Source organism: Cryptomeria japonica, chromosome 8 (genome assembly GCF_030272615.1).
Source record: "Cryptomeria japonica chromosome 8, Sugi_1.0, whole genome shotgun sequence".
Classification (NCBI taxonomy): domain Eukaryota; kingdom Viridiplantae; phylum Streptophyta; class Pinopsida; order Cupressales; family Cupressaceae; genus Cryptomeria; species Cryptomeria japonica.
Window position 1 is genome coordinate 507,021,896 of NC_081412.1, and position 26,008 is coordinate 507,047,903.

The following is a 26,008-nucleotide window of genomic DNA, read 5'->3' on the forward strand; positions in this document are numbered from 1 at the left end:
GCCCAAACGCATCTTCTCATTAATCAAGACACCACCTTTAATGTTTATTAAAATAAAACATACGATTGCTACTTAGTCTTAACAAAGCCACATCTCCTTCTTTGTAAAAGTTCACTGCCTTTTATGGTTTATAATGTAATCACTTGTTTATTAATTAAACCGCCACCTCAATATAATCATATTTGCCACGTTTCTTCTCTCAATGAATCGCTCCATTTGAAGTCATATTTGCTGCTCTTAGTAAACAAAGTGCTTGCTCTTTATATTCATATTTGCCATTTTGGACAAACAAGCTGTTGACCTGTTGCTGGATAAGTGTTAGTTTGAAACATCATTAACACTTGTTGACTTCATTAATCACTGCATACATGCTGGAACATAATCACTGATCCTATAAATATTGTCTTTGTATGCTAATAACCATCACTGCACATTGTCTGATTTAATCGCTGTTCTCCTTAATTTTGACAGGTCGTTGTGTTCCTTACATCAACCGCTATCATTTGTTAAAAAGAATTATTTCTTTCTTGAATGGCAATCGCTACTTTCTTCATTAATCAAAAACGTTGTTCGACTCTAATAATAGAGGCACTGCACTTAATATTGGAATCTTCTTATATTATCACTGCCTTCATATGAGATCACTAAGAACCGTCACCAAGAATATATCATCAAAGTGCCTTAAATTCAACAATGGTGGTGTCCACGTTCGAGCTCTTCATCCCAACACTTGGCAACTGCTCCATATGAAAATGATACTTTGTCTTGAATCACTCCTACATAATGTTCTTATCTTTTACATCTCCAAATTCAACATTGGTTATCTATCTTCATTGCTGTCTTCTATATGATGAACAAGTCGGGGGTATTATGTTCGCTGCATGACTTCTAATATATATATCACTTTGTTATCAATGATCAGTATGATTGCTTGCTGTATGATCGCTGTATCAATCACTCCATTCTAAGCACTTCCTTTTGTTGTTTTTAACAAACCCAAATCAAATGGCTTTTGTTAGAGCATATGTTCACTACTTATTATTTGATTTAATCATTGCCACCATGACCATGATCTTGACTTATGTACTTACATGCCCATACTGTAATTGATAAATCATTTTCATTCAATCTGCCAGCTTGTTTATGCTATTTGTTTTGCTGTATGTTCATTGAAAACATATGTCTTCCTCACGATGGCTATGAATCATTTTAGTAGTATCGACTATGCTCATTATAATCTGCTCAGTGAATAAAACTTAACCTTCCATGTAAATGTCTTCTTCTTCATAAAGTATCTTTGAGTCATAAGTATGGGATCAACCACAAGACCAACGATTGTCTAAATCTTTTATTTAGACAATACAATCAACCTTTTCAATCATGATGATAGTTGAACATAATAGGAACATTTATCTTAATAGCAATGACCAGAATAGAGACATCAATGACAACTTCGTCTTCACTTCTTTGACATCAATGACAACATTTCCAACAGAACAGGCCTAAAGATCTTGTGAGACACTACAAGACATGTGAAACCATATGGATAGCGAGCAGCCAAGAAGAAAAGGACTATTGGTTGAGAGCGTTTCTAACAACGCTATGAGGTATAGCCATTGTAGACACCTAAAATTGTCCTGTCTAATTAAATAAATATTTTTATTTATTTTTATTTATTTAATTATTTTATCCCAAGTCTTCTATTAATTAAATAAATTCTTATTTATTTGATTAATTCATTTATCCTCTTCTAAGCCTTTCCCCATTTAAATAAATACTTTTATTTATTTGAATTGTCCTTTTTCCTAAATTAAATAAATAAATATTTTATTTATTTAATTGATCCCACTTCCTCTATTAATTAAATAAATCTTTATTTATTTAATTAATTCATTAGCCTTTTCTACTCATGACACATGTCACTCAACTCTTAATTTTTCTCTTACCTAACCCCTTTATCATTTAATTATTTCCTCTACCTACCCTTTAATCCTAGCCGACCATTTATCTTTACACCTTTTAATCTTATCCCTTCATTTCTTACAGTGTTCTCTATATAAAAGGATACTCTCCTTCATTATCAACCCTAACAACTGCTTCAATTAAGCCTTCTTGTGATCAAGCTATCAACCACAATCCGTTCTTTATTGAGCTCTTGTGCACACATAAAATCTGAGAGCAAAAAAATCAAACAAGATCAATGGAGATAGGAGACAATGTTGAAACCCTACTAGACATATGAATGGTATATCTTGTTTTGTTATTGTTTATTTGCATGATTTTAGGTACCTCTATTGGTATTGGTGAATGTTTCATTGTAGGACCTAGATCGTCTGTGGTTGGATCTTTATGGTTTTACAATAGTTTATCATCATCACTTTTCACCATATATAGCCATAAATTGCTTCACAGAACTTGAAGTAGAATCTACAGCCTTGTGGGATGCATTAAAGGAAGTGTTTTGAGGTAGAGTTTGAACTCCTGCGTGATGACGATGAGATCGTGGTAGAGATTTAGAATACCAAATAGGGGAAGCACGAAAACGTATGAGCTTACAATCGTAGGCTCAAGACATAAGTAGTGAAGTTGGAGAACTAGTTGGCCAATGGAGTGAAGAAGCAATGGTTCATCGAGGGATTAATCACTTTGCTGCATAAATAGATGGAAGTGGTGCCTATGTCCTCATACATAGATGCCTACAATCAGGAAATTGACATCAAGTGTGAGGATAAAACATCCTCCCAAGGGAAGCAGAAGATGAACAATGAAGAGAGAATAGAAGATAGTAGCAACGGTGAATCAAAGATAGTCCAAGAGTTATACCACAACCACCATCGATAGTTCAAGAGTTGCCCACGACTAATCCATCTAAGAATAAATAGGAGTCGTCAAGTGAGAATGGATTGGAAGGAATAATCATAGAGATTGGTAGGCCAAATGAGGAGGACCCAATTGACACTGTATAGAGGTATCTCTAGGATCTCCAATCTATTGTTGTCATTATGTAGTAGGCTAGGGACATCTCCAGACAACTAGACATCAAACAATTTGTTGGTAGTGAGCAAAGCACAAGGCATCATGGCATTTATGTAAATGGAGTGTGAAGGAGAATTTGTGAGATGCTTCACCACTTGAGGATGGCCAAGAATTGAGACTCCGGAGATGATGGTGGCTTGGCACCCTACCAAGCTAACAATAAAAGGAAGACATGGTTGAATGCTCTTAGCTCTATTTGGTACGGATACTTGCTTCAAAGACGTATTCCTTTGGTTGAAGCATTAGATTTTTTCTACGAATGAGAGTGCAAAAGACAAGGATGAGGCCCTCTAGATGGTACAAACTATTTGTGTCAAGATGGTTGACAAGATTCAAAAGTTCTAACAATTGGCATAGGAGACACATCTTACTGAGATAGAATGGGCTAAGGAAATAGAAGCAAAGCCAAAATTAGTCGAGACACAACTGACTACAAAGGAGAAGGAGATGGAGTAGACCAAGCGTTAATTGCTAGAGGCTACCCACATGGTGAAGATAGCACGAAAACAAGAGTTCGTGAAAACTCAGCATTTGAAGTTGTGTACTCAGGAGGCTCACCAACAATGACAACTCCAATCACCTACGTCAACTCCTACCTCATTTGTTCCTCCAAAAGCATCCTCTCATTCCCCTTCTTCTCAATAGTCTTAATTCCATGTTGATTCAATCCCCAATTTCATCATAGTCGTTTGGAAGATGACTTTCTATTTGGGGAGGCTAATGTAGTTCAGCAAGTAATGAAATAAAATAAGTGAAAATGTAATTTAGTTACCGACAGTTGGAGGTTACTTGGCAATCGCCGACAATTGTTGTTCTCAAACAATGTTGGCCTGCCTATATATTTATTGTTGTACATGTAGTCAAGGACCGCACATATGAGTTCCTATACACAGTGCATATCTGATAAATGAAAATAAAGACATCAATCTGAAATGTGATTGCAAGTAATTTATATTATTTTGTTATGTAATTATGTTAATTTCATTTACTCTGTAATTCATTCAATTTGAACATTTGAGTAAACACCAGTGTTCCATGGGGACGTGTTCCCCCCCTTTTGGGCTACGTCTCGGAGACGGGGACATTTCTGGGACGGGGGGATGGGGATGCAACGTCTCCCACCGTCCTGCCACCGCCACCGCCACCGAAGCTCCGCTAGAGACGGGGAAATTTCTCCGCGTCGCCCAAGGAGACGTGGAGACGTGGGGACGTCCCCAAGTCTCCTTGGAAGACGTGGAGGCGTTTCTCAAGGGGCAGGGAGACGCCTAGACGTCTCCCATGGCCCCATGTCAAATGCAAAAATTAAAATTTAATTTTTTTAAAAAGTGACATTTTTGGGGATTGGGGGGTAACCCTAATTTGATGTGGGCCCCACCCCTTCCCCCAAAACAACACAAAACCATTTCATTTGTTGATTTCACTCTCATTTTGAAAGACTGGTTTTTCTTCCAGCAAGCTGAAGAGGAGGAAAAACAAGTAGAAGACTGATTGAAGGATGAGAAAATTGATTGCAAGTGTGATAGGAGTGAGAAGAAGCAAGAAGAAGAGGAGGAAGAAGATTCTACTGCATTTTGGAGAGATTTTTCAAGCACAAGGTAGGGTTTTTCTTGTTTTTTTTGTTTTTTTTTCTGGTTTTCCAATGTCATTTTTGCTTCTTTCATCTTTGTTTGTTTAGCTTTGAATTTGTTTTTTTTTCCTATTCATCTCAAAATCAGATTTGATTTAGAATCTTGAGGGCAAAATCATTTTGCCCTCAAGATTCAACATCAAATCTGATTTTGAGATGAATGGGAGAATAAATTTATTTGATAAACTAGGCTGATTTTATTTTTATAATTTATTTTTATTTTGTGAAATGCAGTGTCAATTTCACAATGAGCTCCCAAGACATGAGTGAGGATGAGAGGGAAATCCATTCTCATAGTGAAAATGAGTCAGAATTTGAACCTGAAAATGAGGGGGGTGACCATGGGGCTGATCCTGGAGCCCAATCTAGTTCCATGGCGAGTGCACCAACTAGTACAGGTTGCCCTTCAGAGTTGTTGGCACCGTATGCTAGGGGTCCTTTTGATCCTATGTCTCCTCTCAAACAGTTTGCTTCAAGAATAACAATACAAGGCACATCACATTCAAGTGGGGGAACAAGGAAGTGGAAGTGCAACATTTATGACATTAAATGGTTTGGTAGCATCAGTAGGGTGAATGCACACTTTCTTTTTTGGACAGGAAAAGGTGTGAGTCATTGTAAGTTTTTGAAGGAAGCTAAAAATATAAAGTATAGAATTGAGTTTAGAGGAGTGGTCACTGATGTGAGAGATGTGCAGATGTTTATCTGCAACCACCACACTTCACATGCACTCTTCAAGACCTTTGCGAAGAAGGAGTTCTTGAAACCGGTTGAGACCAGATACGCATCCTATTTCATTCTCTTGGAGAGAATGATTGAGTTGCAAGAGGCATTGCAACTCACGGTTATGACTAATGAGTGGAATAGGTGGGTTGAGGCCAAGACAGAGCAAGGGAGAAGGGTGAAGGAGATAGTGAAGAGTGATGTATTTTGGACTGATGCAAAATACCTTGTCTCCATCATTTCTCCAGTATTCCAGGTGATCAGATATGGGGATGGGGATGCACCTAACCCTGGAGAGGTGTATGAGTGCATTGACTCTATGCTTGACCAGATGAGGGTTGTTGTGCGAGTGAAGGACCCCTCTCTAGCATTCTACAATGAGCAAATCCGGCCTATCATTCAACGCAAATGGGACAAGTTGAACACTCCTTTGCATATGGTTGCCTTTGCCTTGAATCCTAAGTGGTACAAGGCTAGACCGGGTAGAATGACACCGATTCAGGATGATGAGGTGAAGGCAGGTTTCTTTAGGAGCATAGAGAAGATGTTTGATTCCAGAGATCCCAACACAATTCGCACTGAGTGGGGAAGATTTTCCACTCTTAGAGGCTACTCAGATGCGGCAAAGATGGATATAGAAACTATGGCACAAGAGGACCCACTTTTGTGGTGGAATTGTCATGGCCCGAAATCTTTGACCACCACTCTAGCCATCTGTCTGCTATCCCAGGTTTCCAGTTCTTCAGCTACTGAGAGGAACTGGTCTACATATAGCTTCATCCACTCCCTTAAGAGGAACAGACTTACCTCTAAGAGAGCAGAGAAGCTTGTGGTTGTACACAGTGCTTTGCGTCTCATGGACCACAAGACACTTGTGTACAAGGAGAGTCTAGCGGCACGATGGGATGCAAAGCCAAAGGAACCTTCACAGATTGATGAGGATGATCCTACCACTTCAGATGTAGGGCTGGTTGGTGTGAGCTTGAGGGATCTTGATCTTTAGGAGTCCAGCAGTTCCAGTGAGGAGGAATTCACAGATGATTAGAGGCCTCCATTTGCTACATTTTGAGTTTTGTCATTTATATTTTGGCATTTTGTCTTTGACTCTTTTGTAATGCTATTGCTATTAGTATTTGTATTTTGCTACTCATTGTAATGATGAATCATGTAATCATCTTTATAGACTTTGCAATGGTATCAGATATTCATATTTTCCGTTTTCTATATAATAGAAATCTCCAATTTGACAATTTCATTTGTCAAATTTTATTTAGCAATTAACATTGAAGAAATCTTGGTATTTAGATTTAGTATTTCAAATTTCCTATAGTTTCATTTGAAATGTAATTCTTATATTGTTATACTTTCATACATCTTTTCAAAACTAGTTTTTCAAGTACTATATGTATATGTATAACTATATCAGCACCACCCCCCATCGTTGTCCCCCCGTCGTCCCCAAACTTAGGCCCTTGGTCCCCTCGTCCCCGAAACCTGTCCCCCACACCGGTGGAACACTGGTAAACACTGAAAAAGTAGAGCTTGGATTGGAAAGGCATCTTAGACCTTGACATGGATGCTCTTGGATGGAGCACAACATTTGGAAACCTCTAGTGGTTTCCAAGTTTGTACTTTGCTATATATTGAGGCCATTGGATAGTGGGTTGTAATATGCAAGTCTAGGGTGTGGGGATTAACTATTGGATTGCTTCATTGGAAATGGTGTTGTTGTTGAATCACTTGTTGTATCAACCCTTTACACCACCCCCCCACCGTCATCCCCCCATCGTCCCCAAACTTAGGCCCTTGGTCCCCTCATCCCGGAAACCCGTCCCCCCGTCCCCAACATTGGTGGAACACTGGTAAACACTGAAAAAGTAGAGCTTGGATTGGAAAGGCATCTTAGACCTTGACTCAGATGCTCTTGGATGGAGCACAACATTTGGAAACCTCTAGTGGTTTCCAAGTTTGCACTTTGCTATATATTGAGGCCATTGGATAGTGGGTTGTAATATGCAAGTCTAGGGTGTGGGGATTAACTATTGGATTGCTTCATTGGAAAGGGTCTTCTTGTTGAATCACTTGTTGTATCAACCCTTTATGTTTGTAAGCTTGCTTTAAGTTAATATATAAGGGATCTACAATTAAGGCTCGGTTTTTCTTGTAAGGGGTTTCTCAGGGTATATTGTGTGTCATTTTCCTTGATGTGCTTGCTGAATTCTTTATTTCTCCATTCAGATTTCAGTTTGATTAACTTATATTTCTGATTTACATCAGGAAGATAGTTCATATTTGAAACCTCTTTTATGCACCTAATAGAAGAACTTAACCATTAGTTCCAACATTTACACCAGTGTTTTAAGTAGATAAACCCTCTAGAGATTAAATACATCACAAGACAATTAGAAATAAGTCATTATTGGAAAGAAGTAGAACAATGACTACAAAGTACATGACCACATGGAAATCAATCACCAACATAGGCATTGCAGCTGTCCTTGACCTACGACATAACAATACAAAGTTTTTCCCTACACACTAGCCTCTTGCTTGTTTGTGTCTAATTCGTCTTAGAAATAATTTATATGTTCTGGTTACTTTTCTGTCCGTTACATCTCCAAAACAACTTTTACTTCCAACCATTTGTAACCTGGATTTTAAATGCTTTAGTATCTTGGGATGTCATCATGCAATTTCAGCACCTGTAGACACTCAAACTCTGTCACATGTGTGCTCCACAATTCTATTTTTTGAGCGCCTCATTGATTAATATTACCCATGGGATGATTTTTGGCTTAATATTGGCTTCACTCAAAGCAGTGGCTTATGTCAACCAAAAGGTGTGCTTTGGTCTGACTTGCAGCTTCTTGGATTTATGACATCAGCCATTGGCTGCAGTTTTACCCTCCTTTAACATTTGATTGTTTCCATGGATTTCTCCAATTCTTCCAAATGCTATCTGAAGCTCAAATGCTTCTAGTTTCTTCTAGATTCCCATAGTATTAAAGTTGCTCTAATCAATTTCTCCAGCTCTAAATCCTTTGTTGGTGTCCAAAGCTGATACTTCATTGAAAAAATGAAAATTTGTCCAAAAAGGCATCATGATCCATTTTAAATTGATTCAACAACATAACCTCCCACTTTTACATGAAACCTTCAAATTTAAGAGCTCGAGACATGGTAATACTAATACCTATTAGCACATGTCAAAAGCTCATTGGCTTCACATCATTCAATTCCTGTAAAAATTGACCATCATTTCATTCCTCCTCTTCCTTTGAGGTGTATTCTATGTAAAAATGTTTTTTCTTTCTAAATGTGCGACCTCAATTCTATTTACTATTGTAGTGGAAGGTCAAATCTTTGGCATTCCTCTCTTCAAGTTGTTGAAGGTCAACCGTACAGATTAGAGCTATGATAGCAAATTCTGAATTTCCTTTGTGAATGTACTTGTAGTTCTCCTATAAGCCATGTCACTTTTCTCAACACCTCTGGAGAAATGTTTATATCTTTCCCCAAATTTGAAGACAATTATTGGAGAAATTATTTGGGAAAGTTCCACGAGTTGAATAGAAGTGTATAGTTTGGTTTCCTACTAAAGGGAGCCACTAACTCCTTGACAAGAGTGTCCATTCTGATAAGCAGTTATCCTTTGCACTTCTACATACATTAGAATCACATGGATTATAAGGCTCAATGTACAAAGAAGCTACTTACACTCATTGTGACCATTTGGACTTGTTGTAGGTCAAATAATTACACTCATCTTGGCAATCCAATACAAGGGTCGTTCCATCAATCTTGTACATATCTAAATTGGAAGTGAAATAGTTTATTTCCCCATGTTGAGAGCCACCTTCATCTACTTGAGTTTCGAAGGTAAGGTTCTACATGGTGACTATGGTTGTTGAATTGCCATTGTTAGTTATGATGATTACTTGAAGCTCTGCCCAAAGCCTTATTACTAGACACCTCCTCCTATAAATCTTTGACCATATCATATAATACCTTTACTTTGGCGATATTGCATCCCCTACCAATGCAATAGCTTCGTCCATAATTTTTCCTCTCGTTGATGCAACATTCCAATTTTTATGTGATATTGTGTCATGAGATGTTGACCAGTCTTTGAGTTTTTCCCATCACCTTCCAAGTGGGTTGGGGAGAACTCCAAACTTCTTGGAATGCATTGGTTCAATCTATCTTGGTTTCTAATGTTGGATTTGAGCCCAATTGGTGTTCTAAATTGTAGTGACACTTTTGGAAGCATTTTGACTCTTGGCGTGTTCTCCAAGGTTCTTGGAGAGCACGTCTATTTCTAGCAAGCCTCTGAGTTGTCACTTATCAACGTTCCATTAACTCAATATTGTCATGGCATGATCAATTTGGGTTTCCAAAGTCTTGGCAGTACTTTCCGCAACTCGGGCGAGAGTATTTTAATATCTACACTAAAGGTCTAATTTTAATATTATATTATATTACTTTAGTGTTATATTTTTATAAAGTAGCATTATGCCCCCCAATAGTGCATGCCTAGGGAAGGGGACTAACACTTAAGTCATTTTATTATTTGAAATGTGCTTTTGGAGGGAAATGAATTATTTGTAATTTTAAATTAGCCTTTTTTTTCCTCCAACTTTATTAAAAGTAGGTCTTGGGCTCTAATTATGGATATGCAGAAGAGTACACCTAACAAGTTACAGCTGAATTAAACTTGTGAGTTCTTCCAAGATCAATTGAGGACAAAAAGCCTCTTTTAGTTGCTAATTTTGGATCTGAAGGACAATCCCTAGCTGGTTGGAGTGATTCCACACAAGGGTCACCATTGTTTTCACAATTACTGGAAATTTGAGGTTTTAAAAAATGAAGATATTCAAAGTATTTTGGTTGCAGATTTTGGGGTTTGTTTATGAAGGACTATTACCAAGATTTGTGTGTTTTGAAGGTGGTTTCAAGGATTCTTATTGCTGGTCGCACAACTACATAATCCAAGAAATGCCCTAGTAGGTTCGTACCACTCTTTGCATGGGAGAAATTGGTTAATGGTCAAAAAATCATGAAAGAATAATTTGTCATTGCTTCCTGAAGCTGGAAGACCAAGTTTGGAGGTGATCTTTGCCATTTAATGAATGGCATGATATTCAAAACAGGGTTGTACCATTACAGGAGTTGGCTGGGAGCTGGCATGACAATCTGGGAAGCAAAACGCTACCTCTTTAGGGTGATTTTCACCATATTTTGTGACATCTAGACCTAGAGGGAACTAGACCTAGAGGGAAAGTAATGATAAGTTTGGTGTTGAATAACTGAAATAAAATGCATGTTTTATTCGATTCCAGCCATCTTGCACCAACAGAAAAATACAGTTGCAGACCTGTAGGTGATTGTTTAGTACAGTAAAATGAATGTTTAATCCCTTAAATGTGTTTGGGTAGTGTTGGAGCTGATATATGATGTGCTGGTTGGGTTTAAGAAAATCCAGGTGTGTATTGTTGATGATCTTGGAGACTTGCTGGGTGATATCCCTTGTCGTCCTAACTGCTACAGTTTGTCCTTGGTTCATTTCAGACCTGTCAGTTGCCGTTTCTTGCCATTTGAAGGTTGATGGAGAGGGCTGGGGGTGAATGAAGTGGAATGGTGCTTGATGGAGGTGTTCTACACAAGGCTGGAAAGTGTTTTAAGGTAGAATCACTGCTGTTATGACCTAGAACAATGGACAGTATACCTGTAACTTCATGAGCAGACATATTAGCCCTGTCGGAGCTCATTCCCAATGCGAACAGTCCAGTACCAGTATATTCACATCATACATTTTGAGGTATTTTCATATGGGTGTGTTAAATGTATTGTTATTTCATGTATTGGCATCATATGAATGATTATCCACCAGGGCATTTGTAACAGAAGATGCATACATACTGATTATTTATATCAGACCTTTGATGACAGCAAAGTACCATTGTTTGCATGATTCGTGTAGTGATTTAATTTGGAAAAAAAAAAATTTAAAATCAAGGGTGGTTATTACAATTGATCCTACTAGCCCAAGAACTCATCATGTTACTCTATGCTGCTAGATCCTTCATTGGATTCCTCTTCTTTAGATCAAGTGAAGATTACCTTAAATCAGCTCATGATGAAGTTTAACCAAGATATGGTTGGTTCGAAAATAGTAGGAGACCCAAAAAATAGAAGCAAGTGTAGGGCTCAAAAAAGAATGGTGCAAAAATATACACTGCAAAAATGTAGGGCCTAAATAGAAATGAGGAAGAAATTTTACGTACTTTCCAAATGAGGACTTTTTCCTCAAAAAAGAATGGTCCAAAAATACAGGCTGCAAAAATGTACGTCCTAAATAGGAATGAGGAAAAAAATTTACATACTTTCCAAATGAGGACTTTTTCCTCAGTTTAACTATGTTTGTATATTGGTAGGGAAGGATTCACATGAAATTAACACCAATCTATTAGCTATGTTTGTTTGTATGTTGTATATGAAAACAACATAACTTTGTCAAGCTATTAGCATGCAGTGAATCCCTGCTCAGACCCTATGGTGTATTGATGGTTAAAATCCTAGTGAACCCTCATGGTGACCATAGAGTACTACCACCACAAAACCTAGCATGGATTTTTTATGATAGCCAACATTTGATATACATTGTAATCATCCCTAAATCATGTCTCTGAGCAGTTTAACAATGTCCTTCCTATCTCATAACATATCAAGACCATGTCACCAACATTTGCCATAAAGAGAGTTTATATGGAGCACCAAGTCATTTATCTAGGAAACATTGATGAGATGACAAGCAGGAAACTAAAAGTGCCAAACATTCCCTTCTTGGAATTAAGTTCAGTGCAAATGGTAGAGCTCATTAAAAATGGTCATATCACCAGCATTCTCTCCAATAGAATTTTCTGAAGAAAAAGGGAATCATCAGCAAAAACTGAAATAGTCAAGCTAGAAGGCTTCATGATAATCAATGATAGAAATCCTTCAGAAACAATCGCTGGAATAAATTCAAGAATGCAGTACATAAGGTAAGACATTTCATAATTAAGAAAAAACATCTGCCTTCCATGAGAAGGAAGATTTTTTCAATCATAACATCTGACGTATCCTACCTCAAATAAATAATTTAACAAGAAATTTCTAAGTTACCGAGTTCACCCTTGGACCCCCTGGTACCAGTCCTGGTTCGAACGGGTTCCTGGTTCGGGTCTGGTTCGGACTGGGTTCGACCAGGGTTCGAAAAACCCGGAGGTGGTTCGTCCCTAGTCAAACCCAGGTGAACCCGGGCGGCTGGGCGGCCCAAAAAAGCAAATTATATGCAAAATTTAACTTTTTTTTTTAATTTCGCCTGCTAAAAAGTGAAACTTATACCCTAAAAGTGACTTCTAAAACATTATATTCACTCATTTCACCTCTAAAAGTGGCATTGGCTCATCTAATGTCAATGTCAATGAGGAGGAGGAGGAGGAGGATGAATTAGATGATCCATTTGATGATTAAACTTTATATTGTTGAAAGTTGAAACAATGATACTTGAATATTTTGTCATTTTGATATTAAACTTGATGTATATGATGCTATTATGGTATCATCACGATGCTATGATTACAAGCTTATGTTTGTTTTGTTGTTTATATGATGCTATGTGACATGCAAATTTTAATTCATGCTTATAGGCTTCACAAATATCAAAATATATATATATAAAAAAAAAAATTACATGTTTTTGTACTAACGAACCCAAACCCCTTTTCAAAATTTTGCCGTACCGGCGTACGGGTTCTTCGAACCCGAACCGGTAACTTAGAGAAATTTGATTAAATCATCTCATTTGCAATCCTTCTTCAACATTCCATAATACAAATATAGTTGTGTGAAAACAAAATGCAAACTCTACATGGTATTGTCAAATTACAAATTGCAGAATTAGTTGCATAACCTGCACATGCCACACAAGAATATGAGAGGAAAACAGCTTTATTGCATCAGAATATTACAAAGTTTGGTACAAAGTTGGCCTTTAACATCAGCCGCCTTCCCCCAGCATTCAACTTGCTATTTGTAAGACCAACCAGCTGTCAATTAAGACACAACCATCAATCCAATTGTTCACAACTAATTATTACCGATACACTACCAAATGATGCACTACATGTATTACATACTGCATTTCTTAAGTGAAGTAGTATTGTATACTAGGGTGCAATTTTTATGTTAAAACGGCTTCAAAATATGTGGAAAGATGTACACTACTTAGACTATCTGTAATGTCCCCACTTTAAAACACAATTTAATGATGAAATAAAAATAATTAATTGAAATTAAAATAAATATATATATATATATATATATATATATATATATATATATATATATATATATCCATGAATTAATGAGATAAATAATTTAATAAATAAATAATTAAAAAAATAGTAAAAGTAATAAAACAATATTTACTGATTGTTCATTTACCAATAATAATAAAATAATTGATTACATTAATTACCAATTATTCCTTATTAATAATAGTATTTAGTAACTGAACAATAATACTGGTTACCCTTCAATTATTTTCTCCGTCAGAATCATCGATGTATTAAAAATAATAACAGTAAGGATATGACTATAATACGAAATCACCTACGTTATCAAATGGCAAAATGATCTATCATTCTGACCATGGAAATCGAGCCAACAGAGGCCATCGGGCATTTTGGGCGGTGACTTTTCAAGGAGTCGCCGCCACTAAAGATGCTTCATGGAGACATGACCCCTCACCGACAGGTATGGGAGGGGTATGAAGATAAAAAGGGAAAGAGGAAGGGGAAATCTAGGGCGGAAAGTGTGGAGTATATATTTTCCTGTCCAGTATTTGGTCGATAAGGAGTAAGCCTCAGCCGGAATGAACTAGGGCGCACACATCCACAATATCAGAACATTGCCAAACTATTCTAATCCTTACAATCAGACATAGCAATCAGATTCAACTATTGCCACCTACGTCTGTTCATTTATGAACATATACATCTGCTCATATATAAATATACGTTTTATTATCTGCATTTAGAGGAATTGATTTATCAGACATTTGTCAGGTCAACATTTATACCAGATTTCGTAATTGAACCCAGGCTGCACAGTCCATAATAAGTTTGAATCTTGTTAGCATAAAACCATTTTGGCCTTAATATTGATTGAATTCCTCACTCCTCTACGAAGCCGTTAGAGATAATCATATATTCAGTTGCAACAGGCAATACAATCCTTTAGAGACCACCGGTTCAATTGCAATATTGTATACTGGATCATTAAAGATAAGGCTTTTAAATTGGTACAGTAAAATGGGGACATTACACTATCTAAACCTCTTCATTTCCTTGTCATGTTCTTGGCTCAAGCCAGACTAACTGCTCTACTGAGCAGTAAATTCTTGTGTACAAATCAGCCTATAGCTTCAATTTCAACAAGCTATTGGATGGCTCAAAATGGTGCTATCATCATAGTTTGGCCAAGAATAGGCATCATATATCAAGATTCAAGAAATCTCTTTTAATGTACATTCCAAAGGTATTATCCCCATGTTGTGACTGTGTCCTTGGTTTCATTTTACATTATGTCCATGAAAAGATCCTGGGTTCACACCAGGTCATTGCAAGAGGGCTCAGAAGATCCACATCATGCTTCACAATAAAACATTGGTTTTACTGAAATTTATTGCAATGTATTGCAATGCTGATTAGTTTCTTTGTTATTTTAAGGTCCTTGGATTCAAACGAATACAACATGATTAGCATGCGACTCCATGTCAGTCACATGGATTTCCAGCTTGTAGAAACAGTCTAAATGTAAGAATGAATTTTTTGCTCTGCAGCTGATCATGCATTAGCATAAGAATTATTTCTAAAATATATAACCACAGAAGCCTTATCTAATATTTCATAGCCCTTGCTGATTGAAAAGGCATGTATTGATGGTAGTTCTATACCAATTTTGCTTCTCTTGAGCTTGTTCACAAGCTGTAGTCAAATGATCCTTAATAAATTGTTATCAGGTGGGAACCTCGATTTGAGATATCTAACTTAATATTTTTCAGTTACATTACACCAATTTGCAATCTACCATAATATACGTATAGGATGCACTAAAGTAATTGGAACATTCGGACAGTAGCAAATAATAAATATTAAACCATTAAAATTGTTTGCCTATACAAGTGTAAGCCACACTATAAGTCAAAGCTCATCCAGAGATGCAAAAGGGACATATACTTGTAAATTCAACTTAATACATTACCAAAAACAATAAAATAATCTGACGAGAAAATCAAAGTGAACTTGAGTATAATACTACAACATTATGTTCTTACCATTAATAAATGCAAACCCAAATCTCAACTAAGTTTTGCTCAAGAGGAAAAAGATTCACAATTTCATTATAAATCTCCAAAATCAAACGCATGGGGACATGACATAAAAACAAGCGATTTACCACTTGTCATTTGAGTAGCCTCCTGTAATCAATCCTAATTTAATAGCTCAACATCAAGGCTAGGTGCAAGTTGGGGGAGATTTTGATGAAACTAATACCCTTTCCCATGGCATCTTAGCTTAAGGTAAGTGACCCCACCAAGAATAAAAGTGGGGTATTTAACATAAAAAAATGTAATAAAATAAACTGTGTAATTAAAAACTCCTCACTAGCAATAAGAAAAAAATTTCTAAGCTACTCAAAATAATAGACACCAAGTATAACCCAAAAACATCATTCTGCATGTACAAAAAGCTATGTCTTTCCCAGACCAAAACTAACCTCCAAAGACCAATTGATAATAAAAGACATTGTGTATTGAATGCCACACCCATAACTGGACCAACATCTGCACAAATCATAATTATAGTCAATTAAATTGCAATAGAAATCTAAAACAAAACAGGACTAGAAATGAAACCAACTATGTTATTGTTGGAATGCAGAAGCAAAAACTTAACAATTTTAGCTATTTTAGATTTTGCACACTCAAATTTCTAGAGCAATAGTTGATCAATAGAGAAAAGTAGATTAGCTTGTCTAAAAATCTACTCCAAAGTAATAATTGTAAAGGGCTATATCAAATGTACATAGAAACAATGTCATGAAACCAAACATTTCACAATGATAACTATTGTAGTCATCAACAATACTTAGTGATGGCAACCTAATACAAAACATGTAGTAGAACATTTTTAACCAAGCCCAACAAATTCATATTGGATTGGGTGAAGCTACATCTTCTTCTTGCTGGTAATAGAGTTAACTTCTTCTCTCCATCTAAAAGCCTTTTGATTTGACTACAAATTCAACGGTTGACTCAAATATAGTCACCACTCTTCACTTGGAAGAGACAAAAATAAATTTCCAGCAGCTACAACTTTAAATGCTAGGCAAGAACTGATTCCCTATTGAATTGTGGAGGTCTTCAAAATATCTTCAATTGACTACAACCCGACAGTGGCACCATTGTGTTGGTATTCTGAGTTGTGAGTCCCAAATCTCTAAGGCTAGATAGCCTCCTAAGTGTCAATGGTGCCAAACCTGGGAAGAATACTATAAAATCCATGTTCAGCTCAGGCAATTAAGGACCAATTATTGAGGTAGGAAAGACCTCCTTCACTTCTGATTCAAGACCAAGGGAGGGTTCCCCTAAGGTGCTAAGTTAAATGAATTTCAGATGAATGAATACTCTCCTTAGTACAAGCCATACCCATTCTATATTATACCCCTATATAGGTTGTCACAATGTATCTATGTGCTGGTTTGAATATGCAAGGTCACAACTTTATATAACAAAAAAGTTATAAATAAGTAAGCATAAAAGTGTGGATATAACAACCCCTCTTGGAAGAACAACACAGATAAAAATGAATATATATTGTTTTGTTTGTTTTTAAATGAGTTGAAATGATGGAAGGGGGAACAAATCATAGGGCAGTGCCTATATATCCAGTTGGGCACAAATTATGGATCATGCAATTAAAACCAAGTGGAATACCTTAATCAAGATATACTCGAAGACCATATTTATTCAAGTGTGCATGTAAACTAGGTTCTACACATACAAATGAGTAAATAACAGAAGTTGCAGAACATTTTAGGAGTCTACTTAGTAATCAAGCAATAAACTTGTATATTTCTTTATTGATCTTAAAGATACAATACAAAAGTTTTGCAATTAGTTTATGGCCTTTTGTCTTACCCAATGAAGCAATAGTCTGCAAAAAATCGTGATTATACCCCATTAATCCTGAATCCTGGAGCTAGCCGAACCATTCCCTGAAAAAATCGTTGACCAAGCGTTGACCCAATTTTCAAAGATTTTTTGCATTTAAATCATGTTAAAAACCCAAAAAATGGCAAAAAAGTGAAAAAAAAAATCATTTTAAAAACTTGCAAAACCCTAGAAAAACGCATGAAATTACTGAATTGCTTAGAAATAGGGTTGGTCTGAGACAAAATCAGAGTCAATGTGGAATCAACGTTGAAAAAGTTTGTTATTTTGTCCTTTTTTGGGGGGGTCATCATTCCCCACACTTCACTTGTTCAAACCCACGAGCTCAACGACCCAACAAAGGTAGAAAGCCCACGAGCTCAATGGCCCAGTTGGGGTTTGAACCTTGGTGGCTACCTCACCAATGGAGTTTTTCTACCACAACACTAAACGTTAAAAGACATATTTAATATATGTAGATATAGATATATAATTTTTTTCAAAAAAATCTTATACTTTTGGTTTGCCGATTTTTTCCCTAAACGATTTTTGCTACTATAGGACTCTTACCAACTAATCAAGAATCTGTCAAGACAATACATGAAAAAACTCTTGGAGACACTCAAACAGTGTCAAATCCGCTAGTTACACTCTTTCTTCAAGATTACAAAGAGACTATTGAACATTTGGGATAAACCCACATCAAAATAATCTCAAAAATACAATACCAGAACTAGAAATTGAATCCGTAAGGCCTCCTGTGAATTTCATTGTTCTGTTGGTTCTACAATTGTTCTCTTTTATCTATTTCTTCATCCCCTCATTTTCTCTGTCATTATCCAACCCTCAAACACTGTTTCCTCACTCACTCATAGAAAATTTCTCTCTTCTGTCTCTGATCCTGTCTTTCTTTATTTCTTCTTCAGTTTTCAGCACAGCTTTTGTCTATTATCGTGCCCAAACTAGACTGCTCGTTATGAATTCTACAAAGTTAGGTGTTTAAGTTTGCAAGTCTCCAAGCGGTAAGCTTCCCCTTTTTGCTTACCCTGTCTTCAGAAGCTTCTGTGCATTGCTAGGCAATTCTTCATGCTACATAAGGTTCTTTAAACTGTTTTATTCTCATTTTTCTTACTTTAGTTTATCTTGATTACTGGTTTTCTACGAAGGAGTACATTTAGCTGACAATTTATAGAAGCAACCTTAATTAAAATTTTCTCATTAATTTTCAGAATAACATTTGCAATTTCTCTCTCCTTTTCATGTGGTCAACTGTCATTATGATTCTAGATTCTTCTATATCCAGGTACTCTGCACAATCTTAACAAGAAGATGACCTTCTGAAGACTTTAGTGCTACCTCTGAGAAGCCCAAGAATGAGGAAGATAATATTTACAAGCAAGAGAATAATACTTCTGAGAATATGAACGCAGCCCCCAGCCTCCCCTCACTGTGCTTCTCCCTTTACACCCTCATCTCGCATTAACAACAGCTTCCATTCTCCTCCTAGTCTGTATCCCTTCTGCCAAAATTTGAATCTCTTTCCATGTCAACCTATACCCATCCTTTAGAATGGATTGGAACCCCATGCCTCTATTCATCTGGCCATTTTCATGGGAGACCCACTTATGCACCTGGTAGCAGCAATATCGATGATCATGACTTATAATGTTATCAACTTGGGCAAGCATCTAACTGAAGGGGAACCAGAAGTCAGCTTCAAAAGAGCCCAAGGAGATTGTTTAAAATGGCATAGGGATTAGTGGACCTTTTTCAATTATGATTGTGTCAGAGATATCTATCCCTTACCAACAACATCATCCCAACAATGGATCAGCCCCTCATCAAAATACAACACAATAAGCACTCTCTGTCAGAATAGAATAGATGAAAACTATCTGCACTTTGTCTGATATGCAAATTGAAGTAAAAAAGGAGTAAAATAACACTATGGACAGGCAAATAGAAATTCAGGAAAGAAAAAATAATCAGTTTGTTGGTGAGCATTTGACTGAAGCTTCCTGCAATCAAAAAGAAAGCCACCAGCATCTTGCAGGTATCACAGCAGAGATAAAGACACAGACATTAGGAGTCCACAATTATGCAGAAGCCAATGTGGAATTCCGAACATTAGAAACAGATTAGATGTCAAACTTGATCACCATACAGATAACCAATCATGAGCAGTTAGAGAAATGGTGGAACTGCAAGACAAGAATAAATAGTAACCAGATCCTCTCATTATATTTCACAGTCCTATTTATTTTTAATCATATGTTGGATGTTTAGCTCTTAGTTGTCTCTTTTATAAGTGTTCTTGATGGGTTAGTTATGCTGCCATAACTTGGGCCAACTTCGAATAGTATGTAACTTTTGGGACTTCAGGAGCCATTTTGATAATAACTTGTTTTTAGATTTTATTGTTAGCATCATACATATAGCTTATAGTTTATAGGCACAAGCTACTACAATGGAGCACTTCTTCATCAATTGGTAAAATTTTGGCGTGTGTAGAAATCAAAAGCCTTCTTATTGTTTTATATTCTTGCTGGTACCAATTTGAGCTCGATAAGAAAACTTTCTGCTACAGAAAAATTCATAAATTTTATGCAAAAATTAGACAATCGCATGTTTATTTGTGCTTATCTTCTGTTCGTTTAACTCCTGTTAACCATTCATTAGCACTTGAGGACAAAATCAATGTAAATTATATGATATGTAAGAAACTTCAATTTGAAGTTTCAGGTAATTTCAGAAGACAATTGTGAGAGACATAGAGATGCTAACAACTGCAATCTATAATCTCCCAAGGCTTGGAGGCATTCTCAAATGTGTCTCTGCAATGGGGACGCACTTCCTATACGGGAGTTGAATAAGGTCCAGCCTCCAGTTAACTATGATTTAGACTTATTGGATGCTCAATTACCTGCTTTAAGTAAGACTACTTTGTGTACATTCTAGCTAAAATTGGGCCCCTGTAGTTAAAACATCTGCAACATACTCCCTCCTTAAATTGGACCTTAAAAAAAGGGATAAAGCTCTTGCCTCCAGTTAACTATGATTTAAACTTATTGGATGCTCAAATGCCTGCTTTAAGTAAGACTACTTTGTGTACATTCTAGCTAAAATTGGGCTCCTGTACGTAGAACATCTGCAACATACTCCGTCCTTAAATTAGACCTTAAAAAAACGGATAAAGTTCTTGCACTTCCTCGGACATCAGGACAAACATGGAGCGATGTTCCAAAACTAGTGAAGCTTGCAACTACAGGGTCATCACTTGGATTGAGCTCAACTGGAGAATTAATATGTTTTTTTTACCTTGTTTGAACCCCAGAAAGGTAAGTTGAGTGTAAAACCGAGTAGATTGCTGCGTCCAATCCACAGCCAGGATTGCTGAAGGTGAGCTGCTGTGGTTGTTAAGGATGGGGAAATTTACCCAATATTTATAATATAAATCAAAACAATGAAAATAAACTCCGAAGCAAGAAATTCAGGTTTACCAATGAATATAAGCATCAGAAATCCTTTGCAAATTTTAGAGAAATCAGAACCAGCAAAAAGCCAATTATTGAAAGTCTGCTGCGGATTCATCATCTGGTAATAGAACTATGTTATCATCATCTTAAGGATGGCTTAAAAGGTCCAATGCATGGGTTTAAGTGGGAAAATCATCAGAGCTTCCAGAGACTTCAAATCTTCGGGAAACGTCGATAAAGTGTTGAAACTGGGTAAATCTCAACTCAAACTTGTTAGATGTGGCAATCACAAACGGATCAGGTTGACCAAAGATATATTCATCCGGTGTCACATAATAGGAATTTGCAAGATCAAAGAAACAGGTATCGCGATAAAAAATACTATGGTGGATAAGATTTCCAATTGCAAAATCGAATACAAATAAATAAAGAAATTCCTTAACAAAATTTTGAGGCAGCTGAAGAATTTGATTGGAAAAATGACAAAATTCAAAATCCGGAAAAAATTAAAACCAAAAATAAACGCACCCATTCGAAGCAAAAAAATGTAGATTGCCCACAGGAACCAAATATTGACGTACACAAAGGTAGGTGCAGAAGCTGATATCCCTAGACGTCTTTTGCACCATCTACCTTGTATCAACCAAACAAACAAACCTACAGCTGCACAAAATAAAAAAGTAAATAAACCAAACCCTTAGAAATCATAAGCAAGCAAGCTCTATTTTACAAAATGGCTGGTTCAGAACGCAAAGCGGGTGGAATTTGAAAAAATTGAAGACAAATTTTATGTACCGATTGCAGGCAGTGCGGGAATAATAGAATTTGAGATCCATAAATAAGCAGTAGCTGCAAATGTAAAATGCATTGCCAACGCAGACAACGCCGTTAAGCATATGGACATCCATTTCCTACTCATTTCTCTACCGTGTCTGTTAGACAGCCATTTATACTCTCTACCACAGGACTGGGAAAGAAGCTGTTTTCTAGCAGCATAAATTTGTTACTAGGCCCGACGAGCGGAGTTGTACGGTCGGAATGAGTAGATACAAACATTGGGAGAACAAAATTACAGTGCTATTTGTGTAAACTAATTTTTTAATAGAATAAATAAATTATATTATTTAATTTTTTATTTTTATTGAATCAAAATAAGATTAGAAAGAAGTTACAGCAAGTTATTTTATTTTATTTTATCAAAATGGTTACATTATGTAAGAAATGTTTAATGTTAGGCTCGTCAAAAGAATGAGAAACGAAAAAAAAAATGTTTTGTTAAGTGTGCACATGGCTCACCAAATCGGTGGTGTATGGTACGGAGCATCAAATTGGTGTTCAGATGAATGTCAATGTTGCGTTTTTAGTGGCACTTTCATTTATTGTGATGGCTCATTATGTATGTATCAAAATTAATTTTGAAATTTTGCATATATATACATAGTCAAGTATGAACCTTGAAGTTTGTAAGAAATATTGCAGTGATTTTTATCAAGAGATGCAATGCATCAAGTTCTTACCAATAATATGGTTGGTTAGTTTAGAGTAGATAAAAGTAGAGATAAAGATAGAGGGGGAGAAGAAAAGAGAGAGAAATATACAAAGAGATGGAGAGAGGTAGAGGTCCTTCTAGTCAATTTGTATTTGTGTAAAGAAAAAACCTATCTAACATTGATGTGGAAGGTGACTCCTAAATCTATATCAACTTGATTTGCAATTGAAAAGTCTTAATTGGGAACTATTGGACATAGTTGAATCTATATGAAGTATCTTAGATAACATGAGCAATGTTATTGTTTAACATTGCTATCGAGAGATTAAGAGTACCTAATCAATTAGTCAACTTTGGATGTGACCAATTGAAGGTGGAAATAATATTGAATGATTTATTTTTTAGTTTTTTAGTGACTATATAGTTCATATCTCTTCAGAAGATTGCCTCATTTTTGGTAAAGGTCTTAAGTCATTTTTTAATTCATTTGCACTCACTTTCTTCTTCGAAATGTCAAACTTTTGCATTACTAGTTATATGCGTCCTTGTGATACCCATGATATCAACATTCAGTTGTGCTAGGTATTTCTTATCCAAATGAAATAATTAAAAAATATCATATGCTCCATCATTGATCTAAGGTCCCTCCATAAATGCTCATGTTCCCAATCACACCTTTTTGGAATGATTTCTAAAAAAAATTGTTCAAGTATCTCGACAAAAGGTTGGGCTAAACATGCTACTCATGTGCTAGTTCATCCACATATGCAAAAGGAAGTTGTGAACTAGCCATTTCTAATTTCAACAAGCATCAATCACAAGGTTCCTTGGGTGGTGTATTTGACATTCAAGCAAACCTAAGCAACAAAGATGTCAAACAAGCCATTACTTTGTTCATGGATTGACTTATTCACAATAATACAAAGATTTCTAATTTTTTCATTGGCCACAATGAAGATGTATTATCCCTATTGTAAGAAGTGAGAGTGATTGAATTCATCAATGACATTAAATTCATTATATACAAATTTATTATAGTGTTTTGTCAGTACCTTCATATTACTTTTATGGAGAAGGTCAAACTACATGCAAACAACACATCCATGTTATTAGAAACATAGATGATATTTATATTCAAGTATGATTTCCGATATTGTTTTGTTTTCCTAAATGATATCATTCAATTAGAATATTTATGAAACATCCTAATTAAAGAATGATTAATCAAGAACCAAATAATATTGAGATGAATTTAGAATTATAGACTAGCAGAAACTAGATATATGTTATAAACAAAAATAAAAAATTGTTTGACACATTCTACCAAACTTTGAGGTGTCTTGTTTATGGTCCCACATTTTGCATACATGTCTACATGTGCAAGGAAAACATGAAAATAAAGGTTTCAAAGCAAAAATAATTTACAAAAAAGATTAGCAAAAATAAAGCAAAACAAGTCATAAGCAATCAAGAACACCAATAAGAGCAATAAATATAAATACATATATGTCAAATATAGGGTTGGAAGGCTTATCTTGGTAGAAATAGGTGCCCTCATCAATGCCCATAGAATGTTATGTATACTTGCTAAAATAAAACTAAAAGAAGAATGTGGTATAAACAACTCTTGAAAAAAACACATCTAAGAATGATTGAAAAATAAATAAATAAATCTAAGGGTTTTAAAGCTTCTCATTCATTGAAATTTATGTCAAGATTATGATAGTGGAGAAGTCAAAGAGATTTACACATATATGTAGTAGAATGTTATATTGATATATTGGGATGCAAATGATATGGTTTTAAGTTTACTTTGTGAATTTATATTATGTTTCTCCAATGCATATGCCAGTTTGTTGAAAATTCAACAAGAAAAAATCCATGTAATAGAATACCATATTGAGAAATTGGGATACAAATTCAATATGGCTTCAAGTTCAATCCATACATTTATATTATGTATATATTCACGTCCACAAAGGAATACTTATAATAAATGTTCTCCATAAATGGAGGGGAGCAACTAATTATATCGATAAGATTGGGGTCCCATGGTGGGGGACTTCTAAAGCATTTCAATGAGCACTACTAAGATTTTTTAGGATTATTTTAAAGTGGGTGGTCCTATGAATTTTGTAGTGCAGTTCAAGCTTAAAAGTTTAAGTTTTAAAATTTATGAAAGTTGGTGGTCTCATGAATTTTGTTATTTAGCATATTCAATTCACGCTAGTAAATAAATATAAAAAATAATAATTAATAAAAATTAAAAAAATTGAAATGGTTGACAAGTGGTTGAAAAAAGACTAAGGGTAAGGTCCCATTGAGGGGCGCTTCCTAAAACATTTCAGTGGGTGCTATTGAAATTTTTAAGGAATATTTTAAAGCTGGTGGTCCCATGATTTAGTAGTGCATATCAGCATAAAAGTTTAAACTCTGAAATTTTGTGAAGTTGGTAATCTCATGAAGAATGTTGCAAATAAAAAATTACTAAATGAACACCATTTTCCTCCTATTTCTGTTCTAGCGGAAATTTAGAATAGTAGCTAATTGACAAGTGGCATAAGAAATCCCTAAGTTGGTGGGGTAATTTCTAGCCCTAGCCTAATTGCACCTATTGAAAAATGCAATCCTAAAATGTAGGGTTTCTATTTTTTAGGAAAAGATTTGAAATCATCCTCTAGCATAATTTTTTTTATTCATGGGACCTTCTATACTCCATGGAAATAGATCTTGAAGCCCCCCTCATGGGACCTTACCCTAAGCTAATGGGGTAATTTCTAGCCCCCCACCTTTTCCACATGCTCAAATATGCAACCCTAAAAGATAGGGGTTGCTATTTTTATTAAAAAAAGATTCCAATTAATCATGTATCATTTTTATGACTTCATTCAACTCTTTAGAAATAGATCCTAAAGCTTCCCTCACCTACCTATATAAAAAAAATTAGAACAATAAAAAAGTTGATTTAATATTTACCTTTCTTTTCTTTTCTATTCGTTGAGATTTTTCTAGAAAAATCAACTATAATTACCCAATGCCAGAAACAACATAAATGGTTTGATGCCATAAAAATTTCTCACTACAATCCTTGTAGAAATATGCTTTGTGCCTCTTACTGTTTCTTTTTATTCAATTTAAGATACTATCGCACATATTACATTATACTTCTATATCCCATAGTGGTGGCCAATAAGCTAAACATACCTTTTTTTTAACAAAAATTCCCTTCAATCTCATATTACGACACTCTAACTACATGAATTCTTTTTCCCATAAAGATCAAGTTATAACCCCTAGAAAATAGGATGAAAACTATAGTTCAAATCATTTTTATATGAATATGTGTGCCACATAATATTTTTACATTGAGAGGTGTTTTGTAGATGTGGGAAAGAGTG

The 26,008-nt window shown here is 35.7% G+C and overlaps 1 protein-coding gene across 11 annotated transcripts in view; it reads right to left on the minus strand.

The window, feature by feature from the left end:
* Positions 1 to 22,169, minus strand: part of LOC131071145 (uncharacterized) — a 103,193-nt gene extending 81,024 nt beyond the window's left edge. For 8 of the 11 annotated variants that reach the window (XR_009112478.2, XM_058006860.2, XM_058006864.2 and 5 more), the window contains exons 1-3: positions 21,917 to 22,158; positions 21,650 to 21,784; positions 16,211 to 16,277 (exon numbers count right to left, since the gene is read on the minus strand). Coding sequence is in view for 10 of the 11 variants with exons in the window: in XM_058006860.2 (XP_057862843.2) it covers positions 16,211 to 16,277; positions 21,650 to 21,784; positions 21,917 to 22,040 (326 nt within the window). In the remaining variant the exon portion in view is untranslated. Of the gene's footprint in view, positions 1 to 16,210; positions 16,278 to 17,633; positions 18,089 to 21,649; positions 21,785 to 21,916 lie in introns of those variants that run through there. The other 3 variants (XM_058006857.2, XM_058006861.2, XM_058006865.2) reach the window with 3 other exon arrangements.
* Positions 22,170 to 26,008: the final 3,839 nt, after the last annotated feature.